At 32.7% G+C, this 20,438-nt stretch overlaps 1 protein-coding gene across 6 annotated transcripts in view; it reads left to right on the top strand.

Moving 5' to 3' along the window:
• Positions 1 to 20,438, top strand: part of LOC126883325 (fatty acid 2-hydroxylase) — a 369,757-nt gene that overhangs the window by 324,411 nt on the left and 24,908 nt on the right. For all 6 annotated transcript variants that reach the window (XM_050648712.1, XM_050648708.1, XM_050648711.1 and 3 more), the window contains 2 exons: positions 8,983 to 9,208; positions 17,410 to 17,573. In XM_050648712.1, coding sequence (XP_050504669.1) covers positions 8,983 to 9,208; positions 17,410 to 17,573 — 390 coding nt within the window. The remainder of the gene's footprint in view (positions 1 to 8,982; positions 9,209 to 17,409; positions 17,574 to 20,438) is intronic.

Genomic DNA, 20,438 nt, shown 5'->3' with positions numbered 1-20,438 from the left:
TGAGAAAACTTAAAATATATCGTATTGCGGATATAATTCCTATAGCTTATATACTCTAAGAATAAACTATTAAATCACGTGCATTTCGATTATTGAGCTACAACCCCTTCGCAAGAAAACCACCCTATCTTCCCGGCTTAAGAGAAAGTTGTACTTAAAATGCATTAAACTAATTATTTGGCGACTACATATCATTTAATAATTTATAAGCTTCCAAATTACGCGCATTTAGATCAGTAAATTGCAATTTATTTTGTATAGTGCAGTCACTGAAGGTAAAAATTAACGATTACCTTCAATTTCGGTGAACCTTCATCGATTTTCACGAAAATTGGTCAGTAGTTAGAGGATACGTCAAGAAACAAAGGTGACATGGTACCACCTTGCGCCTTTACCCTGAGGGTGGATACCGCCCCTTCTCGGGGGTGAAAATTATTTTATAAAAAATAAATGCACAAATCAATAAAAGAACAAATTAAAAGCAAAATTTATTATATAAAGTTAATAAAATAAGTCAATACTTTTTAAGTTATTAAAGATCAAAGATTTTAATTATTTGTGAAAAAAATGCATGTTTTGAAAAGGTTTTTTGTAAATCACTGGAAAACTTTAAGTTTTTACAAAAAAGTTAATAGTAGTTTAATTCGTATAGCTTATATTCTAAGAATAAACTCTTAAATCACGCGTCTTTCGATTATAGAGCTACAACCCCTTCGCAAGAAAACGACCCCATATTCCCGGCTTAAGAGAGAGTTGTTCTTAAAATAATTTAAATTAATTATTTGGCGACTACATATCGTTTAATAATTTATGAGCTTTCAAAATATACGCATCTCAATTATTGAATTGCCATTTTCTTTCTATAGTGCAGTCACTGAAGGTAAAAATCAACTAGTACACTGTACCTTCGATTTCGGTAAATCTCCATTTATTTTCACGAATTGACAATAACAACTTGGGGTTTTAGCCTGGGGTATATGTCACCCCTTCTCGGGAGTGAAAATTACTTTATTAAAAATAACCCCACAAATCGAGAGAGGGACAAATTGTAAGCAAAATTTGTTATATAATGTGATTAAAATAAATCAATACTTTTTGAGTTATTAAAGATCAAATATTTTAATTTTTGGAAAGAAAATGCATGCTTTAGAGCGATTTTTCATAAATGACTCAAAAACTGTAAGTTTTTACAAAAAAGTTTTCATCACTAAAATTGAAGCTAATAAAAAATATAATAAATTGCTTACTTGAAAAACCCTTTAATGTTAATTTAAAGTAAGTTATTGATAATTAAATGTATATTTTTTTCCGCGACTGTTAAAATCTAAGGGTTCAAGCTTAAATAACGGGAAAGAGATGCATTTTATAACACTTAGGTACTAAATACTTCTCAAAGTACTTAGAAATACCTATGAAAAATAAGATGCAGAAAAAGTTGATAGTATCAAAATCCGCTCACCAATTTTCGTGAAAATGAATGGAGATTTACCGAAATCGAAGGTATTAGTTGATTTTTACCTTCAGTGACTGCACTATAGAAAGAAAATGGCAATTCAATAATTGAGATGCGTATATTTTGCAAGCTCATAAATTATTAAACGATATGTAGTCGCCAAATAATTAATTTAAATTATTTTAAGAACAACGCTCTTAAGCCGGGAATATAGGGTCGTTTTCTTGCGAAGGGGTTGTAGCTCTATAATCGAAAGACGCGTGATTTAAGAGTTTATTCTTAGAATATAAGCTATACGAATTAAACTACTATTAACTTTTTTGTAAAAACTTAAAGTTTTTCAGTGATTTACAAAAAACCTTTTCAAAACATGCATTTTTTTCACAAATAATTAAAATCTTTGATCTTTAATAACTTAAAAAGTATTGACTTATTTTATTAACTTTATGTAATAAATTTTGCTTTTAATTTGTTCTTTTATTGATTTGTGCATTTATTTTTTATAAAATAATTTTCACCCCCGAGAAGGGGCGGTATCCACCCTCAGGGTAAAGGCGCAAGGTGGTACCATGTCACCTTTGTTTCTTGACGTATCCTCTAACCACTGACCAATTTTCGTGAAAATCGATGAAGGTTCACCGAAATTGAAGGTAATCGTTGATTTTTACCTTCAGTGACTGCACTATACAAAATAAATTGCAATTTACTGATCTAAATGCGCGTAATTTGGAAGCTTATAAATTATTAAATGATATGTAGTCGCCAAATAATTAGTTTAACGCATTGTAAATACAACTTTCTCTTAAGCCAGGAAGATAGGGTGGTTTTCTGGCGAAGGGGTTGTAGCTCAATAATCGAAATGCTCTTGATTTAATAGTTTATTCTTAGAGTATATAAGCTATAGGAATTATATTCGCAATACGATATATTTTAAGTTTTCTCAGCATCTTTCTCTTAAGTTAAATCAATTAAAGGGTTGTTTGGGGGTGAAGGGGATGAGCTCAAAAATCGAAACTATATAATTTCAAGAGCTCATAAATAGCTCGTAATTCTGCCGCAAAAACCGATTCAATATTCCTATTTTTAAGTAGTGTAGCCTCAGCCCCCCCCCCCCACTAGGGTATTAAATTCCTGCTCAGTGGAACGAGCTCAAAATTTTTAGTTTGCGGAATATGAGAGCTCATAAATAGCTCATAAATCAGGGCTATTTGTTTTTTAATTTTTGCAAGTGGGGGGGGGGGGCAGCTCAACACGGGTCTAATGGACAAACTCCACGGTTTCTTATGGATTTTTGGCTGCTGATTACGAATTTCGAGGGAGGATTTCGATCCGAGTGGTCAAAAAATTGTTATAAACAATTTAATTGTTTATAAGGTTCTGGCTCATAAACTAAAAGAGATACAAAAAAATGTTTTAAATAAAATTTGTTACTTAATAAAAAACGAAGAAAAGAACGTTTACTAAACTCAAATCCAATAATTAGAACTTAAGATATTGTAAGATTAGTTCACAATACAAATTTAAAATTGCAAAATAAGTACTTTTGGAAGCTTTATCGATCGTAACTCGGCTTCTACGTATGCAAATGAGCATTAGAAGATCTCATTTGAAAGCTCAATTAATAGGTTTCCAAACATAGTGTGACAAATTATTTTGTCTTCATTTGTTTTAAAGTTATACCCGTTTGAATTTATAATTTTCTTAAAAAAAATTGTACATTAATTTGTATATAAGGATTTCAAGCAAATCTGAGCCATAAACATTTATACTTTAATTAACGATAATGATAGAAGAACTCAAAAGGAACAATTTGAGCGTACGAAAATGTTCGTAAGTTTATTTTTGGCCAAGATATCGATATTTTAATGGCACGCTATGAGGTGCAAGATCGGCTCACAGTCAAGTAATATTGCGGTAAAGACACCGATCTACTGCTCTCGTGTTACATTATTTTGCTCAGGAGGCCTTGCTTATTCTTAATATCAGGTGACTTTTCAGTTATATTGCTGAAATATTAGTTTTTAATGTTTTTTTTTCTCATTTAGTACAAAAAATAGAAGGCAAAGTAAATAGAATCAAAGGTTATATGAGGTACAGTATGATGATTTAATATAAGAATTATATAAAATTTTATTAGGATCTTCAAATATGAAAAATGAAGATAACGTATATATACATAGAAATTATAATTTGCATCGAGAAGTTAGCGCGTGAACCTTTACACTGTGAGCATGAGCCGATCTTGTTCCTCATAGAGCGCCATTAAAATATCGATATCTTGGCCAATAATAAACTTACGAACATTTTCATAAGCGCAAATTGTTCCTTTTGAGTTCGTCTATCATTATTGTTAATTAGAGTATAAATGTTTGTGGCTCAAATTTGCTCGAATTGATACCCTTATAAACAAATTAATGTCCATTTTCTTTAAGAAAATTATAACTTCAAACGGGTATAACTTTAAAACAAATGAAGGCAAAGTAATTTAACAAACTTTGTTTGGAGTTTAGAAGCCTATTAATTAAGCTTTAAAATGAGATCTCCTACGGCTCATTTGCATGCGTAGAAGCCGAGTTACGATCAATAAATCTTCTAGAAATACTTATTTTGCAATTTCCAATTTGCATTGTGCATTAATATTCCAATATCTTGAGTTCTAATTATTGGATTTGAGTTTAATAAACGATTTTTTTTTTTTCGTTTTTTATTAAGGAACCAATTTTATTTGAAACATTATTTTGTATCTATTTTAGTTTATGAGCCAGAGCCTTATAAACAATTAAATTGTTTATAATAATTTTTCGACCAGTCGGATCGAAATCCACCCTCAAAATCCGTAATCAGCTGCAAAAAATCCATAAGAAACGTTGAGTTTGTCCATCAGAATTGAAAAGGACACGGTGACCTCTATTTGGCGCCTAGACTATTAAGGCTCAGGCATGCTACCAGAAATAAAACCTGATGATGGAATTGTAATTCCGAAAACGTTTGTTTTGATGAAGCTCTTTTTAGGGATTTTATAAATATAATATCGACTGTGTACCTGCATAATATCTTATATAATTTTGGATAACTTTTCAGGAGAGAGTAAAAACTATTTTAGTTTGACTTTGCAATTTTCTACATGACATAGACTCTTCTTCATGGCAGTTAGGACCGAATGCTTGTTGTTCGACAGTTAGGACCTAATGAAAGAGTTAGAATTAGCGCCAAATTAAATGATTTATTATTTGTTACTATATTGCAATAATGTATTTTAGTGGTTAGGTTCCAATGCCGCGAAAAAAGAAAAATGAGAAAAATGTCCGATAGGACATACAAAGACAAATTTATCGATTCTATCAAGCATGTCGACGACTCAACATGAACATATCCACGCAGAAAACAAAATGCATTTCCAGTGCGAAAGATCCAATTAGATGCAAGCTCGTGGTAGAACCCGTAGAACAGCTAAACCAGTTCAAATATCTGGGTATAATTTATCAAGTTGTCATGATCCAGCCAGAGACCTAAGAAGACAAATAAACAAGCCGCAGTCATGTCCGGATGTTTGAGAGATGTGGTCTAGAATAACCCATATATGAGAATGGACAGCAAAGTTAGAATTTATAAAACTTGCATCACACCTATTAGGATCGATGGACGATTAAATCAAGGACACCAATAAAACCACAAGCATGCTACGGACAGCCAAAATGAAGACACTAAGAGCAATAGCAGGGAAGACAAGAAGAGATAGAATACGAAACATCATCATCAGGAAACAATGTGGCGTGCAAGATGTAGTAAGATGGGGTAGTCAAAGACAAAGGGAATAGTTCAGTCATGTAAAAAGATTGTAGGAGCACACACTACCAAGGATTGCGCTAGAAGGAAAATCAGCTGGCAAGCGTCCACCGGGGAGACCACCAAAAAGATGGAGAGATAGCTGGTAGTCTACCTCTGAAGAAATACTTCAACGTCGGAATTAACATATTGACAGATCTGCAAGTATAAGAAGAAGAACAAAAAAGGAATAATTAAATTTACCACAGACTGTGGGTTTTTTCACTAATAAAATTGTACTGATTGAATTAGTTACGTAGAATGTCGTAATTTTGTGTGTCATATTAGCGCAGAACTCAGAATGAAATACAATGGGGTTGTACGATTATGTACGCCTTTAGACTAATAATTCTATTTGTTATTTAAACTTTTTTTTCTCTGATTCTGGCCTTGGTTTAGAACTAGAACCTTTAGCCACGTAATTGTATATCTTATCACTAACTCAGGTGTCATGTATAGTGTGTGTGTTGAGTAAGTGTCTTGTTACTTTGCAAAGTCGACGTCATTGTCTTTGCAAAGAGACGCTAATTGTATCCGAACGTCTGCGGTCCCTCCGGTGAGTACCGATCCCACAAGGACAGACACTATTTTCATTTATTAATTTATAATAAATGAAAAAATTCCTGACCCTGGTGGGATTCGAACTCACTACCATTCGGAACTTTCGATCCAAAGGTTAGGCGCTCTTACCACTGAGCCACAGAGGGGGTTTATTTAAACTTGTATGTTTATATTACACGGTGGTTTGCAACTTAAGAAAGTGGCTACATGACTATAAAGTATGACACATTTTTCTAACTAGATTAAACATACGCCAATTAATGATATAAAAACTCAAGAAATAATATGTCTAGGTAGTCCAGAAAGCCACTGCGCATCCGCTAGGAAAAATATTCTAATTCGGATTTTTTGCACAATCTTACTCAAAAAGGACCCCTTTTAACAAATTTGCATGTTGCCAGGACCAAAAGTTGGTCAAGTTTTTTAAACGTTTTTTTTTTTGTTTTTTTTTCTAAAATTATTTTTTTTGCATGGAAAAAATTTTTTTTGGTTTTTTGGATCATTCCAAACAGAAAAGGTCTTTAGTGACTTTTCTCTAAAGTTGATAGTTTTTGACATATAAGCGATTAAAAATTGAAAAATTGCGAAATCGGCCATTTTTAACCTTCAAAAATTATGTGAAAAACTGAAAATTTGAATGTTGCCAAGGTAGGTAGATATTCTTTAAACATCTATTGATGAAATCCCGAAGAGTTTTTTGCAATACAATATTCAAAAATCCTTTGTTTTTTAATTGCTAATCAAGCGTGCGCGACACTATTTTCCACCGTTGCATGTGTATGCAGTATGGTGCAAATGAAAGGAATAAATTCGTTATTTCGTAAACTGGCGACTTTAAGGAAAAATCCCGAAACAGGTCGATTTTTATTTTTAAGTTATGATATTATGACATATATGGTATACTAGTGACGTCATCCATCTGGGCGTGATGACGTAATCGATGATTTTTTTAAATGAGAATAGGGTCGTGTCCTAGCTCATTTGAAAGGTCCTTCAATTATCTATTCAGTAATATAAACATTTGCATCATTATTTATATACGGTGTCCAAAAAATTTTTATTAAATTAAATCATATGGCAAATTAACAAAAAAATTAAATTATTGGACACCCTGTATAAATAATTATGCAAATGTTTATGTTACTGAATAAAGAATTTAAGTACCTTTCAAAGGAGCTAGCACACGACCCCTATTCTCATTTAAAAAATCATCGATTACGTCATCACGCCCAGATGGATGACGTCACTAGTATACCATATATGTCATAATATCATAACTTAAAAATAAAAATCGACTTGTTCCGGGATTTTTCCTTAAAGTCGCCGGTTTACGAAATAACGAATTTATTCCTTTCATTTGCACCATACTGCATACACATGCAACGGTGGAAAATAGTGTCGCGCACGCTTGATTAGCAATTAAAAAACAAAGGAGTTTTGAAAATTGTATTGCAAAAAACTTTTCGGGATTTCATCAATAGATGTTTAAAGAATATCTACCTACCTTGGCAACATTCAAATTTTCAGTTTTTCACATAGTTTTTGAAGGTTAAAAATGGCCGATTTCGCAATTTTTCAATTTTTAAGCGCTTATATGTCAAAAACTATCAACTTTAGAGAAAAGTCACTAAAGACCTTTTCTGTTTGGAATGATCCAAAAAACCGAAAAAAATTTTTTTCCATGCAAAAAAAAATATTTTAGGAAAAAAACAAAAAAAAAAACGTTTAAAAAATTTTTGACCAACTTTTGGTCCTGGCAACATGCAAATTTGTTAAAAGGGGTCCTTTTTGAGTAAGATTGTGCAAAAAATCCGAATTAGAATATTTTTCCTAGCGGATGCGCAGTGGCTTTCTGGACTAAGGTACAGCGGCATTATTTCTTGAGTTAAGTAAAAATTTTAAGGGGTATATACAGGGTGTCCAGAAACTCTACCGACAAACGAAGACAGGAGATTCCTCATATAATTTTAAGACATTTTAACCCAATTCATCTAGTCCGAAAATGCTTCCTAAGGGAGCTAGTAGAGCTCTTTGAAGATGACATATTGTAATTAGATTTTTTTAAATACCTCCAGAATGCTTCTATTTAAAAAAACAAAAATTGGTACACATATTTATCTTCCAAAAATAAATCGATTTCATTCATTGTGAATTTCTAGTACCGATCATAGGCGTCCGTTTTGGGTAGGGCAACGGTTATTTTATCGCATAACTTTTTTGTATTTAACTTTTAAGCATTTTTGATACTGGATTATTATATTGTGAGATATTCTAGTACTAAAAGGTACTCTTGATTTAAGTCGGTAGGACAACCGTTTTCTAGAAAAATCGATTTGGAAATTTTTCGTGTTTTGAATTTGAAAAAAAAATTTTAAAAATTAAAAAAAAAAGAAAACGGTGTATTTTACCAACTTATAGCAATAATAACTTTTAGTACTAAAATACCTCACAATTTAATAATCTAAAGTCACAAATTCGTATAAATTAAAGACAAAAAAGTTAATAAGAGATAAAATAACCCTTCACCTACCCAAAACGGACGAATATGACCGGTAGTAGAAATTAGCAATTAATGAAATCGATTCGTCTCTGGAATATAAATAAACGTACCAGTGTCCTTTTTTCTAAATGGTTTTTTTTTTAATTTTTTTGGAAATTCAAAAAACGAAAAATTTTCAAATCGATTTTTCTAGAAAACGATGTGTTCTACCGACTTCAAGCAAGAGTACCTTTTAGTACTAGCATACCTCATAATTTAATAATCCAGTGTCAAAAATGCTTAAAATCTAAAGACATAAAAGTTATGTGATAAAATAACCCTACCCAAAACGGACGCCTATGACCGGTACCACAAATTCACAATAAATGTAATCGATTTATCTCTAGAAGATAAATATGTGTACCAATTTTCATTTTTCTAAATAAACGCGTTCTGGAGTTATTTAAGAAAAACTAATTACAAGACGCCATCTTCAAAGAGCTCTAGCTCACTAGGAAGCATTTTCGGACTAGAAGAATTGAGTTAAAATGTCTTAAATTTATCTGAGGAATCTCCTCTCTTCGTTTGTCGGTAGAGTTTCTGGACACCCTGTATATATATACCTATCACTATGATCACTTATAAAAGCTTTCATTATTTTCAGTCTTTGGTAAATTGGGACAAGCCCATGTTGGGTCAGGTCGGTAAGTTGGGTACCAAATATTACGAATGGGTGACATCACCAGTCGACAGAAACCTTAGATTATTCGGAAATCCCATTTTGGAGTGTATGACGATAACTCCTTGGTATCTGGTACCTATGGTATGGATACCTGTTTGTATTTATTTTGTGATAGAAGGAACACGCCATTACATACAAATTACAAAAGGTAAGAAACCGTTAATTATTATAATCTTATCCTTATCTTTTACTTAATAATAAGGTTATCTTAAAACATAATACGTAATACATGCTGAATCTTTTTTTGTGAGAAAAAGTATATTTTTTTATTTTATTTTCTGTACGCCAGTCAATGGGAGCAAGAATAGTAGACAAGAGCCGCTATAGGTGAAAATTCTTAATCATTTTAGGCACGATGGGACCCTATAACTTAAATAGTAGAACCTAAAAGAAAACTTGTGAGCACTGTGTTGTCACTTTTCAGTGGCACATGCATCTACAGTGGCGCATCAAACTTTCCACTTATGGACGGGATACATAAATTAAAAAATACCCTCCCTAAGTACCAGAATTTATTTTTTTTTCATTTTTTTAGGTTTAATGTGATTAAGACATAAGATTCATCGTAATTTTAACCCACCACCCCCTTCTCCCTGTCCCCACCATCAAAAACTTTATTTTTCGATTTTATTTTTTTTGTGGGATGCAATCAATTTTAAAATTTCAAAAAATTTACACACATAGTTAAGGGTTTTATAAAACACGTCTATTTTTTATAGACCTGTAGGTTGAGTGTACATAACCTCAAAAAAAATTAAAAATTTTTTTTTTTTTTGAAAAAAAGTATATAACTTTTTTTGGGGATAGCTGCAGATCTAATTTTTCTTAGTCTTGTGTATTTTATCAAACACTATATTTCTAATTTTTTCAGATTTTTCTGTAACGTTGGTCACCTTCAAAAATCCAAAAAACTCTTTTTTAAGGGGGTTTTGGGGGGTTTGAACGTGTTTTTCTGATTTTTAAATATTCTAAAGAACTCAGTTACTTCAAGTTACATATAACCTATAAAAACAAAATTGATTTGATATATTATGAAGTCTATAAAATAGGGAAAATCCCCCAAAACCCCCCAAAAAACAGTTTTTCGGATTTTTGAAGGTGGGGAGACTTACAGAAAAATCTGAAAAAAAATTTAGAATATAGTGTTTGATAAAATACACAAGATTAAGAAAAAATTAGACCGGCAGCTATTCCTCAAAAAAAGTTATACGCTTTTTTGAAAAAAAAAATTCTTTTAATTTTTTGAGGTTATGTACACTCTACCTATGGGTCTATAAAAAATAGGAATGTTTTATAAAAGCCTCAAACTATGCGTGTGAATTTTTTGAAATTTTAAAATTGATTGCATCCCACCAAAAAAAAATAAAAACGAAAAATGAAGTTTTTGATGGTGGGGGCAGGGGGAAGGGGGTGGTGGGTTAAAATCACGATGAATCCTATGTGTTAATCACATAGAACTTAAAAATATAAAAAAATTTAATTCTGTTAGTAAGTTCTGTTAACTTTTAATTTATTTATCCCGTCCATAAGTGGAAAGTTTGATGCGCCACTGTCGACGCATGTGCCACTGAAAAGTGACGGCACAGTGTTCAAACGTTTTCTTTTAGGTTCTACTATTTAAGTTATAGGGTCCCATCGTGCCTAAAATGATTAAGAAATTTCACCTATTGGCTCCGTGCGTCTCCCCTCTACTTACAGTCACGTGACACGCTGTCAGATTTTGTAAGGACGTTTTAACATTGAGTCTTATGGGATTATTTTGTTAAACTTGAATATTTTATTTTGTAGTGATAATAACCGAAAAAAATTGTTAGAATTCATTAGTTATTAATTTATACTGTAATTTATAGTGCAACAAAAATATTTTCTTTTTCGTTAATAAAGATTTATTGACATAAACTGCGATAGTGAGGTTATGTATACAAAATCGAACTGATAATCAATATTGGAAAGTGAAGAATTTATATCAGATTAAGTGCGTTTTTATTTTCTGTTTATATTAATACATAATATCACTAGCGTGACACGGCATTTTTTTAAATGTCTCATTTAAACATACACAAAGCGTCCTTATAAAATTTCAAAAATCCGCCACCATGAGCAGGTCGGTCGATTTTGCTTTGACACTTTGTTAACGCTCGGGGCGAATAGCGGCTCTTAGTCTATTGGGACCGTGCAAGTTCGGCAAAGCGACCTCTATTTCTACGCTCTGTACTTTTATTCGCACTTTTAATTATATTGGCCAATTATATTAGTCCTGGTTGCTGGATAATTGTCAAGACCATAGTCGAAAAAAATAATAAGAAGAAAAAATAAGATGCAGGTTATGTTTAGCAAACGTAAACAATTAGGCATTCCAATGAAACGTCAAACATGGCCGGGTGTGGGCAAAATCTAACCTTACATCGACATTAATTTGTAAAGAAAATCCCGTTTGGTTGTTTTTTTATGTTAATTGTGTAGGGAAATCTGCGAAATTGTGATAACAAATTAAATATGAAGTGGTTTATCGCCTACAGAACTGAATGATCCCATATTAGTTACCAGTTTGTGTCAATATCTACTATGGGATAATTCAGTTATGTAGGCGGTAAACTGGTTTATATTTATTTGCTATCACAATTTCGGTGCACAATTAACAATAAAAAACAAAACCAAACAGGATATTCTTTAAAAAAACTGATGTAAACCCTATATTATTAAATTTTTGCCCACTGCCGGCCATATTATATCACGTGATTTGGAATGGTCAATTGTATGTAGTAAATAAAATCAGTTATTAAAATGCAGTACTGAAAGCAAAATACAATTAATTAAATTTACCTTTATATAATAATTGCATATCATATCAATATTGTGGAGCAATATATAATTTTTCTGCGTCAATGACAGAAGGTATGAAATATACGTCAATTTGACAATTTTAATTGACAATATGAATTATTTATGATAGTTGCAATATTTCTCCGCGACTCGCGCACGGTCGTTTCTCGTTTCCCTTTCCAAGTACTTGCACACCGCGAATAGGATATTACCTCCGAATTCTATCCTACTGCATGGATTTTAATGAAATTTTGGGCCTAGCCTCTACTTATCTCCTAATTTAAAATCTACCCTATACCGATGTGTGCTTTTATCTTGGGAGTGGTTCCCACCCCTTCTTAGGGGTGGAAATTTTTTTGGTTAAAATTACCACGGAATTCGATAGAGGACTTAATTCTAAGCAAGAACTGTTCTATATTTTTTTTAAAACTCAATACTTTTTGAGATATTCGTGGTTGAAAATTGGCCATTCTCATTGAAACATAATACCTTTTCGAACGGTTTTTTTGCGAATACCTTAAAAACTATGCATCTAACTAAAAAAACTATATTAAACATCTTTATAGGCTATAAAAAAAAAACAAAGAGACACTTGCCTTCAGAAATCTTCTAGTTATAATACACAAAGAGATATGGTAGGTGAAAATAGTTTGTTTTTTGGTCCATTCTCAAATTGGTGTATTCAACTTGAAATAACAGATAAACGGTCTATTTTAGGTGTATAATGCTACTAGTACCTTTTATAATAACTTAAAAGACCTTTAAAATGAGCTATATTAAAGGTCCATTACATTAAAACTAAGCAAGATATGCAGATATGCTGCAAACAAAATTGATAACTAATGTATTTTAAGAAAAAATCAGAAGTAATTTTAACCCCCATCCACCAAAATGTAAATGCATCGTTTTCCTTCGACAATACCTTTTACTATAGTGTTATTTCTATGTTTAAAAAGTTGGACGGGTTTAAAATGAATGGTTTAAAAAAAAGATCAAATTATAGAGAGCATTTTAAAATTTTCTTAAAAATCTTCCTTTTTCTCCATATAACTTGAAAATGATAAGAGATACAGTAATGAAAAATAAAAAGGAAATTTTTATCTGAAAAAGCCCTATATTTTTGTGTGGTATCTTTTTTTCGTATCTCTTATCTTTTTCGAGTTACATGGAGGAAAAGGAAGATTTTTAAGAAAATTTACAAATGCGCTCTGTAATTTGATCTTATTTTTTTCAAAAACCATTTATTTTAATTAAGTTCAACTTTTTGAACATAGAAATATCACTATAGTAAAAAGTATTGCAGAAGGAAAACGATGTATTTAAATTCTGATAGATGAGTGGTTAAATATACTTCTATTTCTTCTTAAAATACATTAGTTATCAACTTTTTTGCAGAATATTTCGCATAGTTTGAATGTAACCGACATTTAGTATTGCTCATTTTAAAGGTCTTTTCAAGCACTACAAAAGTTATTAGTGTCATTATACACCTAAAATCGACAGTTCCTCTGTTATTTCAAGTTGAATACACCGATTTGAGCATGCAGCAAAAAAACGAACTCTTCTTACCTACCATATCCCTCTTTGTATTTTAGCTAGAAGATTTATGAAGGAACGAATCTCTTTGTTTTTTTATACCCTACAGAAATATTTTATATAGTTTTTTTGTTAGATGCATAGTTTTTAAGCTATTCGCAAAAATCTGGTTGAAAAGGTGTCATTTTTCAATGAAAATGGCCAATTTTCAACCACGAATATCTCAAAAAGTATCGAGTTTTCAAAAAATAATTATAGAACAGTTTTTGCTTAACATTAGGTTCTCTAGCCTCTTCCGTGGCTATTTTAACAAACACATTTTTCACCCTCAAGAAGGGGTGGGAACCGCCCCCAAGATAAAAGCGCACATCGGCATAAGGTAGACTTTGTTTCTTGAGCTATTCCCTACTTACTGTGAAAATATCAAGTAAATCGATGTAGAAGGACGGAATTCGGAGCCAAATACCCTCATTGACTGCCCTACTGGCCTTTATCTTATTGTTTCATAAATTGGACGCGTCTTGAGTGAAGATCTATCCAATTTATGCTTCTAAGTCTTCTTGTTTCTGCGTCTTTATCATACACCCTCGGTTAGAGTATACAGACATAAGCCTGCTCAAGATTTTTCCATTTATTCCTATCTTGTTCTCTTGTCACCAAATTCGTCGAGATTATTTTGATGTCATTTAAGAAGTTTACCTTGGCTGCGTTTATCACTCCTTGAACTCCATTCTATAAGCTTCCTTGTACATATCCCATCCCACGATCGTGCTACATGTCGTGCCTATCGTCATTTCAGCCTTGTAATGTGTTCGATAACATTATCTACCTTTGACCTTCTACGTATGTCTTCGTTTTTTACCCTGTCACTCAGTGTTGCGCCAGCATTGAACGTTCTATTTTTCTTTGGGTTGTTTCTAACTGTCTGATAACCCTGATACAACCGGTCCTTATATATGGATCAGAGACATGGACACTGTCGAAAAGTGATGAGAACTTATTAGGTACGTTTGAACGAAAAATCCTCAAACACATATATAAGGGGGTGAAAGAAAATGACGTATGGCGCAGAAGATATAATTTTGAACTATATGCAGCATACAACGAACCCGACGTCATAACATCCATAAAGATCGGACGTCTGCGCTGGATGGGCCATGTTAAACGAATATTGGAGACCGAAACACCAAAATATATAATGAGGCAAACACCAGTAGGGAGAAGGTCAAAGGGAAGACCCAAACTTAGATACATGGAACAAGTGGAACAAGATCTGAAAACACTTGAAATTACCCACTGGAAGAACAAAGCAAGGAACAGAACAGAATGGAGGAAAATCCTAGAACAAGTCAGGACCCAAAAAGGGTTGTCGAGCTACTGATGATGATGATGTTTCTAACTGTCTGACTGTTTTTTTTTTTCGTGTAACGGTAAGAGTTTCTGCTCCGTAAGTATAAGTACTGGCAAGAACACTAGTTGAAAGCCCTTCTTTTGATGCTGATGGGCACTTCCGATTTAAACATTCAGGGAAGTTTTTGTTTCTAACTCACATGTTCGATTTATCTATTGTGGTTTTCACTTCAAGTTTCAAGCTATATAAATTTTTGCATAAGTTCAATTTCTTTTTGTCCGCTTTTGATGTTGTCGCTAGGTACTAGATTGGTCATCATTTTGGTTTTGCTTTCACCTTTCACACCATCCGCGAAGCGAATATTATTTAAGTATTTTCCTTCAATGATGATGCCTTTATCCTCCCGGTTCAGCATTTTGGAAGCATACTCCAATACTGTTGAGTATAATTTTGGGGACGCAGTGTCACCTTGTCTTCCTCCTCTTCCGATGTATATTTTATTGGTGTTCCCTTGGAGATTTATAGTAGCTCTTGCATTTTCGTATACACTTCTGATGGTGTTAGAGTACCAATAAGGATCTGTTATATTCGATTATATTTTCAAATAAGGTTTTGAGACATTGCAGGTGATCATTTGTCAAATTTTGTTTTATCCCGTTGATGAGTATATTCTTCTTCTTTACGTGCCATCTGCGCGACGAAGGTTGGCATTCATCATTGCTATTCTAACTTTCGACACTACAGGCCGAAAGAGTTCAGTTGGACTGCATCCAAACCATTTGAGATTTCTCAGCCAGGACATTTTTCTCCTACCTATGCTGCACCTTCCTTGAATCTTTCCCTGTATAATTAATTTTAGGAGTTCATACCTGTCACCACGTGTTATATGACCCAAGTAGGTATTAAAGTTTTCTTATTTTGATGGAATCCAGTATCTCCCTGCTGTTCTGATTTCTTGTTAATACTTCCTCATTGGTAACTCTGTCTGTCCAGGAGATTCTCAGCATTCTTCGATATGTCCACATTTCAAATGCTTCCAATCTATTGAGACATTGTTTATTAAGAGTCCATGTCTCCACACCATACAAAAGAACAGAAAATACATAACATTTTAATACTCGCTTTATATGATTTAGGCTGAGGTCTCTACTACATAATATTTGTTTCATATTAGTGAATGCACTTCTAGCCTTTTCTATTCTAATTCTGATTTCTTTGGTATAATCTTTTGTTTCACTAATGATTGTCCCTAAATAGTTATAATTCTGAACTCGTTCTATCGTCTTATTATTTACGTGTAGATTGATTGTTTCTAATATTTTTCTTATAACCATGAATTTTGTTTTCTTTATGTTTAGTGACAGACCAAATTCTTCACTCGTTGCAACAACCTTATCTAAATTTCTTTGTAGATCTGTAATAGTTTCTGCTATTAGTATTGTGTCATCAGCGTATCTAATTTCACATCTGGGTAGTCCATTTATTTTTATGCCTTCTACTTCATCTTCTAATGCTTTTTTGAATATTTCTTCTGAGTATGCATTAAACAGTGATGGCGACAAGACACAGCCCTGTCTAATGCCTCTCTTGATTTTTATTTTATTGGTGTTAAAATTATTTTTTCTTATAACAGGTTCTTGTTCATAATACAGCTTATTTATTATTCTTATATCTCGTGTGTCGATGTTCTTTGTTCTCAGTAGTTGTATTAACGGATTATGTTTTACCGTATCGTACACCTTGTTATAATCTAGGATATGGGCGCCCATATAAAAATTTTCAGCCGGGAGGCCAGACGTGAAGATTTTGCATATCACATTTTGTACACTATGGATAACAATATATAGCTTAAAGCACCCGAAAAGCTAGGGAGTGGGCAAGCCCCCCTGCCCATGGGCATGGACGCCTATGATCTAGGAAGCAGACATGGATGTCCTGGTTTACATCTAAACATCTCTGTATTAGCACATTTAATGCAAATAATGCTTCTCTGGTTCCTTGAGAATTTCTAAATCCGAACTGGGTTTGTCCAATGTCTTTTTCTAACTTTTTATATATTCTACGATGAATAATCTTTAGAAATACTTTGAGTATGTGGCACATTAGACTGATGATACGGTGTTCGCAACATTGTCTGGCGTTTCTCTTTTTCAGTATAGTCAAGAATGTTGATAGAAGCCATTCTTTAGGTAATATATTCTTTAGGTTGATGAGTATTCCTTATTACTTCTAGATTATTTTCCTTCTGCGCTAGTGTGGTAGAAAGTACTGTCCTGCTCTTATGACTTCAAATTGTTCGTTGATTCGTTTTTCTTTTTTCTTCGCACATTCCAACTACCGCGACGTAGCATTTGATGGACTTCAGTTCATTTTCCATCTCAGTAAGTTTGTCTTGTGATAGTTGTTTCTTAGGTGATTTGAATCAACGAATACTTGCCCCTCTCCTCCCCTACTCCGTGCGGCAGACTGACTTGGTGTTTTGGGATGTTATTTAAAATTTGGTTTTTATTTTTATAATAAATGAATTTGTTTCTTTTTTATTAAATTTCATCGTCATAAATGTTTTTACGATTATTAGAAAGATATGTAATATTTAAAGTGGTTTTGTTTTAATCTACATGCATATTTTTTTATTCTAGATGCTAGTCCATTTGTGCCAGTAGTATTAGCTTTTGTCAATGGTGTTATACTATGGACCCTAATTGAATACAGTTTACACAGATGGGTATTTCATATAGAACCGTCTGGACATTCGAAAGCCATGATTTATTTTCATTTTACCATTCACGGATTACATCATAAAGTAAGTATACTTTAAACATAAGTGACCATAAACATAAGTGATCATTCAGGTCCATAGTGAGCAAACGCGGCACCCATCGTGCAAAAAGCTTTTGCATGATGAGTGAATGATCACCCAAGTGATCATTCAAAATTGAAACCACTGAACCATGTAAAGCAGAAAACTGACGGAACGTGGCGCTACATTCTGAGAGAAATAGAAAAATGTAACAGAAAAAGATAAAAACTGAAGATGGGATTCATCCCAACGTGAAAAAGATTAAACGCAACATAAAATAGAGAAATTTCTGTCAAAATTTGGTATGTATGACCCTTAAGATAACACCAAATGCTAAAATTTATTGTCCTGTGAAAAGAGACACGCTTCAAGATCTGTCAACTGGCCAACCGAGGGTACGATCAGTGTCGTAGTAATTTTATGGTCAAATAAACACTTAAGGCTATGGGTACATAATTCGCAAATATTTTACGTGTATCCCTACTTTTTCTGTCTTTACACGGCAAATTACGTGTAGTAAAATTCACACTGGTGTGGATATGTAAACATTACTAGAATGTCATTCTACTTGAAAATGTCATAATTAATTTAAAGAGATGGCTTTTGAATGTTCTTGGATAACTGTTATTTTTATAATTGCAAATTATTAATTCAGTTAATAAATGTGATAATTTTTTCACTAACTATGTTTTCAGTGATTGTAATAATTTATTTGTACAACAAAAACTAATAATCAATCGAGAAAAGAGGAGAAAAGTGTTAAAGTGATTTTTTAATAATATGTTGTTATTTTGGAACGCTTACAATTTTGAACATCTCTAACAACAAAATACTTGGATCACAGGATATATCTGATGTATTCTCTGCTTGGATCTTCCACAAATAATACACAATAAATAACTTTTTATTAAGTTCACGTCTTAAATCAATTATTTATCAAATACACTATATATCAATAATATTTAATCAATTTCTCAAAATATTTCCGACGCAATGTCAAATATTTAAAATTGTCACTGATTGTCAGTGTCTGACTGACAATATATGCTGACAATATTATATTCGGTTGAGTGCGTTGTAAGACAAAGACAGATTTGGAAAATATTATCACGGCATTGTGTTCATTTTTTTCAAATCCTGAAAAAACCAATAAATATTTTTGAAAAATTTAAACGCAGAATGAAAGACTAAATTATTACCGAGGGCCGAAAGTCCCTTAGAATAAATAAAAAGTTTATTTTGAATGAGATATTTGAAATTAAAAATCACACTAAATTTTTTCTTAGTTTTTTCACCCCTGTAACTTATTAAAATAAACATTATAGAAGTTCTCAGGGACTTTCGGCCCTCGCTAATAACGTAATCTTTCATTATGCGTTTAAATTTTTCGAAAATACTTATTAGTTTTCTCAGGATTTGAAAAAAATAAATCCCCATTTGAATAGCATTGCAGCCGAAAATACGTACCGATCCTCTTAAAGCTCGCATCAACACGCGCTTCGACCTCGTCGTGAGATTTCTGCTTAAGACACCCAGCTAGGGCTTCCGCAATCTCTATCACTTTTAATCTCCGATTGGCTTAAACCATATCGTGAATTTTTTCGTTTGTTTCGGATGTAGAGACCTCAATTGGACGTCCATAACGCTCGGCATCTTCCGTCCTTGTACGGCCACACCGAAATGGAAACGGAAGGTGCAGAGTTTCCATAATATTTAACAACCTTAGCCATGGTGATGGTGATGGATGAAATAATAGAAGATGTGGAATCGCTACAACTAGAATACAGACTCGGTCACAGTAGAATCAGTATAGTGTGCTATGCGGATGATGCAGCCCTGATTGCAGAGGATGAGGATGACCTACAAAGAAAACTTTGTCGATTCTATCAATCATGTCGATGAATCAACATGAAAATATCCACGCAGAAAACAAAATGCATTACCGTTGCAAAAGATCCAATTAGATGCAAGCTCGTGGTATAAGGGAAACCCATCATGACTAGTGTGACCAACTAGCCCGAAAAATCTGGGACACCGGGACACGGCCCGAATTACGAAGTCGTGTCCCGGTGTCCCGGACATTCCGGGCCATCCGAATTTTCAACGTTTTTGTAAAATGAATCAAATTGAATTGGTGGAAGGAAAAAAAGTCGACAATTTCTAGATTGTAATATGTACTAATACCACATCCAAAACGCATACATTTTATATAGTGCTATTATAGTTCTACGAAGACTCAAGCTCTGAACTTTTTTCCGTTTCTGTATTTTAATTATCGTCTTCTGAAAAGAAGATTCAAAAACATGAATATCAAATAATGATAATTATATTTTTATATTAACCTAGGGTTCTATTTACATGGAAATCCAACACCTGTTGCTTTTGTAATTTTTGAGAATAATTTCCGGATTGGAAGTCGAAACGTCAAAAATTAACAAAAATGTAATCACTACAACCCATCTCATCAAAAAAATTTTTGTCAACATAAAAATGTTAAATAATCAATAAAACGATGATATTATAGTTCTATATTTTAAAAAAATGGCCCGATTTTCATTGAAAAGTCCCGGATTTTAGGTATTCTTTTTCAGTCTCGTCTCGAATTCGACTGAATTGGAGTTGGTCACACTAATCATGACCCATTCATGATAGAAGAATTTAATGATAATATAAACTAATGTAAACAAATAATACAAGTCAAATTGTTTAAAAATAAAATAAAGTATTAGTGGCCTAAAGTCCACTTTTTAACGAAGAAAACCATGGATGTCAGCAAGTACAGGAGTTTAGTCACAGTATTATTCCTTATTTGTTTTTGTTTTTTGGTTGTCTGCGTTTCATCTAAAACAGAATAAAACATTTTAGTTA

This window comes from Diabrotica virgifera, chromosome 4 (assembly GCF_917563875.1).
Source record: "Diabrotica virgifera virgifera chromosome 4, PGI_DIABVI_V3a".
Lineage (NCBI taxonomy): Eukaryota > Metazoa > Arthropoda > Insecta > Coleoptera > Chrysomelidae > Diabrotica > Diabrotica virgifera.
The sequence above is the reverse complement of the archived record's forward strand: the minus strand, read 5'-3'. Positions and strand labels throughout refer to the sequence as shown.